The following is a 9,233-nucleotide window of genomic DNA, read 5'->3' on the forward strand; positions in this document are numbered from 1 at the left end:
GAATGATTTCTGAAAGATCATATGACACTGAAGACTGGAATAATGGCTTCTGAAAAATCAGATTTACTGTCAATAAATTGCATTTTAAAATGTATTAAAATAGAAAAGGCTATTTTATTATATTTGTTTTATATATACTTTTTTTTTTTTTTTTTTAAATAAACCTATAAATGCCAAGGTCCGGATCTCATGCTGGGAACGGCAGTGTGTTCAACTTCAGGCGGAGCTGCGCAGACCGATCGGCGACAGTTGCAGCTTGCAATCGGGGGTGGAGTTGAAAACGTAGACGTGAAGTTTTAAGTGAATAAAATGCAATATTTGTCGAATACAGACGTTTCAGAGACATTTGCAGGAAGCAACGAACACTTTATGAAGGCTACGGCAGGCAACTGATAGGAAACGTCCTATAGATGAATTGCAGATGAGCAAACACTCTGAAAATACATCTGCAGATGTAAATGCATACGTCAAATAGACATTTCCGTGATGAAGGGTAATATTTCTTGTACCATTGAAGAAACCGTATTAATCCTCCTTTCTCTGCTGACATCTAGTGGATAGACTGCAAATATACTGATGAGACTGACTAAAGTTGAAAAAGTGAAAAAGCATAATAGAGGACCCCTTTAAACCAAATGTTCATTAAGACCAGATGTGAAACCAGTGGCTGTTGTAAAAAAAAAAATACACCAGATGGCATTAATAAATGTACTTTTAAATATAATGAACCTTTTTTTGTCATATTTATTTGCAGCTGTTATATTACACTGTATTCTACTGTATATATTGCTCTCTGCTCTCATTAGAGTTACAAATGACCTGCTCTTATCATCTGATCGTGGTTGTATCTCTCTATTAGTGCTATTGGATCTTAGTGCTGCGTTCGACACTATGAAAAGTGCACCTTTTGATGCACAAATAACTACATTACATTCCATACAAGTAATGACATAGAATTTCCACAGACACTATTTAAACTGAACTGAGCTGGATGATGACATCACTGAATTCAATGATGATGATATATTAATGTAAAATTACAATTTTTATTATATTAAATTCAGTTTTTAAAAAAATAATTTTTAGAATACATATTTTAGTTTACTTGCACCTGCCATCTAATGACTGTTCTCACTAAACGTGACCCTTCTTCACGTCCAGCAGATGGCAGTATGAAGCCTCCTTCTGCTCGCGATCGCCATGTGTCTCCCGCAGCGGAGGAAGAGAGTCTCAGCGAGAGAAGAGCTCTGCGAGAAAGTCAAGAGACTCCGCGCTCACCATCCGCGGAAAGGAAGGAGAAACGCTGCCGAGGGATCTGTCCCGCCACCGATTCCCCGGTCCGTAGATCGTCGTGTCGATCCGTAAGACAGGGCCGAGGCGCGGAGATCAGGGAAGCCTCCTCCAAGGACTCGCTGTCGTCGGAGAATCGCGCATTATGGGAAACGCAGCGACTGCCAAGAAAGGCAATGAACTGGAGAGCGGTAAGAGCAGGAGCGTTTCATACTTTCATTCACCTGATATTACGAGATGCATTCCTTTATAAAGTCCTTGCTCTTCTTATAATGTCGGTAGCGTTGTTTATTTAACTATGTAGCCAAGGCTAATGTTAGTTAGCTGGTCAGTGAGTGCAAATGTTAAAGGTTTGCGTGTTTATATGATGAAATCGTGTTTATTCTGCATTCTCCATAGCCAGCAAAAATGCTTTCGTGATTTTGTTTTCGCTCTGCTGTAGTTCTTTTCATCTGGAAGCCACAGAATGAGTCAAACTAGTTTGATCGAAGGCCTACGGCTGTACTAGCATTCATTATGTAACGTTAAAATGCTAATATAAACTGAAACTTAAAAACACAGGGAGGGCCGTGCAAACGGCTTTGTTTTCTTGACTTCTGCTTCAAGTATGCGATCGAGCGGAAAGGTTAGAGGCTAATAATAAGCTGTTTGCTAGGTTAGAGGCCCAGACCTGCTGCTAGCCTGTATCAGGAGAAACACTCGTTTCTTATCGTTTACATACGTTTTCTACATCTCCACTTGCCTTTAGATAATGCACATAAAAATGAGCAGTTGATCTAGTTGTCTTGAACTGGAGAATCAAGGCTGGAGAATGAATAAATACAATTATCATTGGCTGTCAGGTCGGGCCTGTTAACAGCAGTCTCTACTGCCTCTAGTAAACAACATCAAGTCATTAAGTTAATTAAACGCCTGTTGTAGCTGGTGAGCATAGGGTGAACTCTTAAAAAACGAACTAAAACGAGTGGATTCTTGCTTTTTTCCCCCCTCTTTAATAAAATGGCAATGTGTTAGGCTAAATGTTGTTTTGCTAACATTTTAGATTAGCGCAAAAACGATTAACTCAGAGTTTTCCCTCAATAAACTCTTAATTTGCTGGTTATTAAAAGTTTGATTGATTCTTGTCAGTTTAGGTATTGGGTGGGTTAAGGGATCTAGAATATGGTCATGCAAAATAAGGCAATAGTGTGTGCCTTATAAGTACTAATAAACAGCCAATGCTAGTATGCATCCTAATAAGCAAGTAGTTAATAATGAATAGTGTTCCATATAATATAATATGCATAATTGTCTAAAACTAATTCGACACTGTAGAAAGGTGATATATTGCATGTAATGGGCATCTGTCAATCAACGGTCACAGTTTGAATCATCTCAAACAGGTTGATGCTCATGAGTAACATCCAAGGAAAATTCTGTGTTTAATTATGTAATTATTCACTCACCTTTATGCTTTTCCATAAAAAAAGCATGTTTTATTTTTTGCAGGGCGTCTGCGTCTGTGCAGGCGTGCTGCATGGTTTGATGGGTGTAATAAAAGATATCATGATATACATAAAGCATCACTAACCTGGATATTAACTATACAGTTAAGTTGGTTGCATGAAATTATGTAATTATTCACTCACCTTTATGCTTTTCCATAAAAAAAGCATGTTTTATTTTTTGCAGGGCGTCTGCGTCTGTGCAGGCGTGCTGCATGGTTTGATGGGTGTAATAAAAGATATCATGATATACATAAAGCATCACTAACCTGGATATTAACTATACAGTTAAGTTGGTTGCATGAATAAAAAAAAAAAAGCTTTATAGAACATTGAAATCATAGTATTTGTTACTATAGAATTGTAAAATATTTTAACTGTTATTATATATGATGTTACATGGCTTGATTTGAAAGTACTTAACATTTGTATAGCCACTTCACTATAGGGGTGTGCGATATTGACAAAAAATTATATCTCTATATTTTCTGGGATTTTATCGATAACGATAATTAGACGATATTTTGCTGAGTGTGTTATTGTGCTGATATCTTAAGGACTGCCGCAGACAGCTGACTCCTAATGTTTTTAATGTTTTTAATATTCTTCATATTCTGTGTGGTGGTCAGTTCATACTGATAAGTACTGAAATCCAATAAGTTTAAACTGATTTTTGCATTTTATGGGCATTTTTACCTTTATAAAGCCATTTTTTCTAAAAGTGTCCATTATCTTTTGAGTCAAATTCTTACATTTAATCAGGGAATTAGAATAAGACATTTGGGCTGTTACCTTTTCTGCCATCTTGTCTTGAATTTGTGATCATTCTAAATTCATTTTAATAGACTGAATCATGCAGTGAAAGAAAACACACTAAATGCGCACACGCACTAGTCTAGACTTCACGTAATGTATGCGTGCGCTCTGTAGGGATGTTTTGAATGGTTTTTGCAAAATACTCGATAATGTCAAATCGCACATCGTTAAAACAACAATTACGATATTATCGCAGACGATATATATCGCACACCCCTACTTCACTATATACATCTTTAAATTCAATCCCTGTCTCCGTCACTGCTGAAAAAAAGCTTAAACCAGCCTTAGCTGGATTGCTGGCCATAGCTGGTTTATGATGGTCTTTCATCTTGACCAGGCTGGTTTTTATCCGGGCTAGCCAGCTGATCTCTTAGCCTGACCAGCTGGTAAGTGCCCAAAAACAGCCAACAGACCAGCTAAGTCTTGAGTGTGGTTTTGTTTTCATGTGTGAACATAAGAGCAAAAACAAAAGGATTGCCTTCTTTAAATCATATATTATGTTCATTTTGTATAAACCAGCATAAGGACATATACGTATTATAAGTGATCCTCAAGAAACATATAAAAAGGTCATGGCATTTTTAAAAAGCTGCACAGTGGAGTGGGGGAAAAGGTTTTATTTTCAGCTTAGAACTATGTAGAGCTTCCATGCCTAAGTACACTTAGCTTTCGTCATTGACGTGAGCAGCTTGTCATCTACAGAGGATAAGAGTAATTGGTAGATTTGAAAGGCTTGATGCTATCAACTGCAATCGACACTGTTAGTTTAAGTGTGACGCACGCTTACCCCGGATGCACTGCTCGGTGTGATGGACCTGCATCTCCAAATGCAATGTAGACTTCACATTTGAAGTGCTGAAATAACCAGCATGTTTTATCTCATGGACAAAAATGCAGTGCATTGTAAATATTTAGGTTATTTTAAAGTCAGTTCACTGGTGGAGCAGGTTATAAGTTGTTGTTGTTGTTGTTGTTGTTTTTTTGCAATAGTTAGATTCGGTCTTTGAGTCTGATTGGTTTTAGCAGACCAGCTGTCAGTCTATGTAGTAGGGCTGCACGATTATGACAAATCATAATTGTCGATTTTTCCCTTGTAATTGTAATTGCGATTATTAATTACGATAACCACAATTTACATTGATTGAATGATGTTTATACCATTGTTTGAAGTAACTGCATGCCATATTTTTATATGAAAAAACACTAACTGAAAAACTTTTATTGCTTATATATTATGGAAAGTAAAAATTTGCATGGTGCTATAATGTTTGTTCCTGTGGCTCAGTGGTAGAGCGTTGCGTTAGCAGCGCAAAAGGTTGTGGGTTTAATTCCCAGGGAACACATACTGGTAAAAAATGTATAGCCTGAATGCACTGTAAGTCGCAAAGCGTCTGCTAAATGCATAAATTATTAAATTAATAAAAATTATAATGTTATAATAAAACTAAAATTAAAACAATGGAAAAACCCTTAAGATAACCTGTAGAAAAAAAAAACGCATCTTAAGCACGCAGAATAACATAAGTGGACTTTGAACGATTAATTGCCGCTTTGAATGATTATGTAGTTGTGGCATCCGTAATTTTAATCGCGATTAGAAATTCGATTAATTGTGCTGCCTTACTATGTAGTAATAGTAGGGATATTTTCACTGACTCTTTCTGCAGGTTATATCATTACGCCAGTAGAATGGGAGAAATGACTGTTTATTAGAGAATCATTGAATCGTTTACTCAACCATTTTGTGCAAAAACACATTCATTTAGGAAAAGAAACACCACCTGTGTTTTACTCTTGAGATGCACAGTGTTTCTGTTTTCAGTGGCGGGACAAAACAAAGTAACTGGCAATATTGTTATAATATAATAATAAATAAATAATATATAAATATAATAAGTTGCAACTTACTCAATATTAACTTTTTTTTTTTAACTGCTGTATAAAAGCAATCAATTTCTTTTAATGAAGCAGTGATATGTGGATACATTTACATTTAGCAGGATGAAATAACTATAATTTGTATAAAACAAAGTCCTCATAAGAAAACTGCTTATGCGCATCATGGATACGGAGTTATACACTTCAATAACTTGAGCACACACACACACACACAAAAACAAATATATATATATTTATATATTATACTAATAATAATAATATTATTATCATCAGAGTAAAAAAATCCCTGAAACAAGGAAAATGTATGGTAGAAGCAACACTTAAGTCAAGACATGTATAAGATATTTTTTCAGAGAATTTATGTCTAATGCAAGTGTTTTTGTCTCGCTAAACTGTTAGATTTCTCATTTGTTTTAAGAGCAAGATAAAAAGTGAAAAAAGAAAACACTAAACACACAGTGCATTAAGACAAAATACACTGAAGTTTATGAAAAATTCTCAGGTAAATTTGACCACGTTGATTCAAGTTGGATATTTGTATGTTGTAGAACTCAACAACTTCAAATTAACTGTCAGTTTTTTATAAATTATGCACTTCGTTCATTGCAGTCGTTCAGTTTGCTGTTAAATTCCCAGTTACCTCTGTTTATCCTTCATAACATTAATAGGTTGTCAGTAGGGTTGAAAAGGGGTGGAAAACTTCCGATACATTTCCGGAAACTTTCCAAAAATCCCTGGAAAGTTCCAAAAAGAATATTTCCGAAATTTACTGGAAATTTTCCACCTTTTTGCAACCCTAGTTGTCAGACAATCTTGGAAGATCCCTAATCTTGTCCAAAAAAAAAGTCAATTTATACTACAACATAAAAAATAAACCTTAACATTTCTGTAAATTCATCTTAATCTTAACTGTTCTAGTCTTTGTCTATAAACGTTGTACTGATGAGCGGTTGTACTTCACCAAACGGTTCAATCCAGGCCTTCACATACTTGCGAAGCGAGAACATGCCATAAAAGGATGTGACGGTGAGAAGAATCCTCCTGCAGACATCTGCTGTTGTAAAAACCTTCAAACCAGTTAGAGCGACACAAACTAGCTGTTAGAAATGAAGCACACTCCTGTCTGCAGGGCCCAAAACCATTTTTGTGCATCCAGCTTTTGAATGTTATAAACCATGATGAGCATCCTCAGATTGGCTTTAGTAGTCGTCTTTGTCTTATTCAGCATAAACGATAAACTTTTGAGTCTTTCTATCAGCGTTTGCTTTGTCTAGTTTTTTTATAGCCCTGTACTTTTGTCACATCTAATCCATGTCTTGCACCGTCTAACTGATGTGATTGTTTGACAGAAGTCTTTCTTTTCTCTCTCTCTCTCTCTGTCTTTCTCTCTGATTCTTCATCATCCCATCCATGTGGGTGAATGTTCCTGAAAATCCTGTAGAGACTTTTGGTACGATCACAATTACATTAAGTTACCTCAGTGACGAAAAAACATTTGCTTAAAGGGGTCATATGATGCGATTTCAAGTTTTCCTCTGTACTTTTGTCACATCTAATCCATGTCTTGCACCGTCTAACTGATGTGATTGTTTGACAGAAGTCTTTCTTTTCTCTCTCTCTCTCTGTCTTTCTCTCTGATTCTTCATCATCCCATCCATGTGGGTGAATGTTCCTGAAAATCCTTGGTGATCTGTAGAGACGTTTGGTATGATCACAATTACATTACGTTACCGCAGTGACGAAAAAACATCCTGCAAGAAAAGCCACGGTGTATTTAATCATGAGCTTTTTTCCTCGTTTTTCCGTCACTGCGGTCAACTGAAGTCTGCTGTGATGTTTGTTTTATGTGGGATTGTCTTAACTTATACTTTGGATGTTCTGCTCCTGTGTTCATAAATAAAATACATGCATGCTTCACAAAAACTCTTTTTCACCTCTGATGTCCTTGACAACCCTTGCCTGATTTTGATGTCTAGAAAGTACTAGAACTAGAAAAATATTCCCTCATTTACTTGTCAACTTGAATATGAAGTATCTTTTGATGTTGATTAGTTGGTTGAGTTATTTTTCAGCTATAATTTCGTAATTCAGAGTTTTGTATTTCTTCCTGGCAGTGAAAGAGTTTCTAGCCAAAGCCAAAGAAGATTTCTTGAGAAAATGGGAATCACCACCACAGGTGTGTTTATTTATTTATTTTTATTATTTTATTTTTTTTATTCTTCCTCATTATGAGTGATGAAGCACAGCACCATTCATTTTCACTAACTGGTGACTTCTGGGTCACTTCTGTTATCATAAGGTCCTGTCAGATACTGTATTGAGTGTTGCCAAAACAGTGAATTTAAAGGAATAGTTCACCCCATAACAAAAACTTACTCGCCCTCATTACATCCAAAATGAGTTTCTTCATCAGATTTGGAGAAATGTAGCATTGCATCAGTGTCTCAGCAATGGATGCTCTGCAGTGAATGGGTGCCGTCAGAATGAGAGTCCAAACAGCTGATAAAAACATCACAATAATCCACAAGTAATCCATCCGAATCACCACCACAGGTGTGTTTATTTATTTATTTTTATTATTTTATTTTTTTTATTCTTCCTCATTATGAGTGATGAAGCACAGCACCATTCATTTTCACTAACTGGTGACTTCTGGGTCACTTCTGTTATCATAAGGTCCTGTCAGATACTGTATTGAGTGTTGCCAAAACAGTGAATTTAAAGGAATAGTTCACCCCATAACAAAAACTTACTCGCCCTCATTACATCCAAAATGAGTTTCTTCATCAGATTTGGAGAAATGTAGCATTGCATCAGTGTCTCAGCAATGGATGCTCTGCAGTGAATGGGTGCCGTCAGAATGAATGAGAGTACAGCTGATAAAAACATCACAGTAATCCACACCACTCCAGTCCATCAGTTAAAGGGATAGTTCACCCAAAAATGAAAATCCTGTCATTAATTATTCACCCTCACGTCGTTACAAACCTGTAAGACCTTCGTTCGTCTTCGGAACACAAATTAAGATATTTTTGATGCATTCCGAGAGCTCTCTGACAGCAAGGATTTGTTTTGTACAAACATGCAGCTTTTTACTTCACTAGACATTCATTGATGGACTGGACTCGTTGATGAGCAAGTGACATAATGCTACATTTCTCTAAATCTGTTCCAATTAAGAAACTTTTTTTTTTTTTTTTTCTCTTTAATTCCAAAATAAGTTTTTAGTCTTTGTTTTGTGGTGTTCATGAACAAATTTCCTTCCATCCAGTTTTTACAATAAGCTTTGTGCTTTGTTACTTTTTATTTGAAACAAAGTCTCGGCTTTCAAATTCTGTAAATTTCATCACAAAAGTCAAACAGTATATTTTTTTTAATATCGTCATTTCATTCAACAACAAATTGGAATAGAAGTATAATTATATCATTTGATAAGAAAACTGTGTTATGTTCAACTTTAATTTGTATGCTTTTTTTGGAGTGTTGATCATTTATATCTAAAAATAATTCAATCTGGACTCTATTGTATATTTTACCCTTTATTATTATAGTAATGTACCAACTGACAGGGTTTCTGTATAGTTTACAGCATTAGAGAGAAATTGTTTTTCTTAAGAAAAATTGACATGTACAGTACCTGATATACATCCAAATGAATACAACAAGTGTTGTCAAACGATTAATTGCATCCAAAATAAGTTTTTGCTACATAATGTATGTGCATGCACTGTGTATATTTAT

At 35.6% G+C, this 9,233-nt stretch overlaps 1 protein-coding gene across 3 annotated transcripts in view; it reads left to right on the forward strand.

Moving 5' to 3' along the window:
- Nucleotides 1–1,194: 1,194 nt before the first annotated feature.
- prkacbb (protein kinase, cAMP-dependent, catalytic, beta b) overlaps nt 1,195–9,233 on the forward strand; it is a 19,961-nt gene continuing 11,922 nt past the window's right edge. Inside the window, exons 1-3 of one of the 3 annotated variants that reach the window (XM_016508271.1) lie at nt 1,195–1,481; nt 6,934–6,942; nt 7,607–7,668. In XM_016508271.1, the coding sequence (XP_016363757.1) occupies nt 1,436–1,481; nt 6,934–6,942; nt 7,607–7,668 (117 nt within the window). In that variant the 5' untranslated portion in view covers nt 1,195–1,435. Of the gene's footprint in view, nt 1,482–6,933; nt 6,943–7,188; nt 7,198–7,606; nt 7,669–9,233 lie in introns of all 3 variants that reach the window. The other 2 variants (XM_016508272.1, XM_016508273.1) reach the window with 2 other exon arrangements.

Source organism: Sinocyclocheilus rhinocerous, unplaced genomic scaffold, assembly GCF_001515625.1.
Source record: "Sinocyclocheilus rhinocerous isolate Xijiao unplaced genomic scaffold, SAMN03320098_v1.1 scaffold173, whole genome shotgun sequence".
NCBI classification, from domain to species: domain Eukaryota; kingdom Metazoa; phylum Chordata; class Actinopteri; order Cypriniformes; family Cyprinidae; genus Sinocyclocheilus; species Sinocyclocheilus rhinocerous.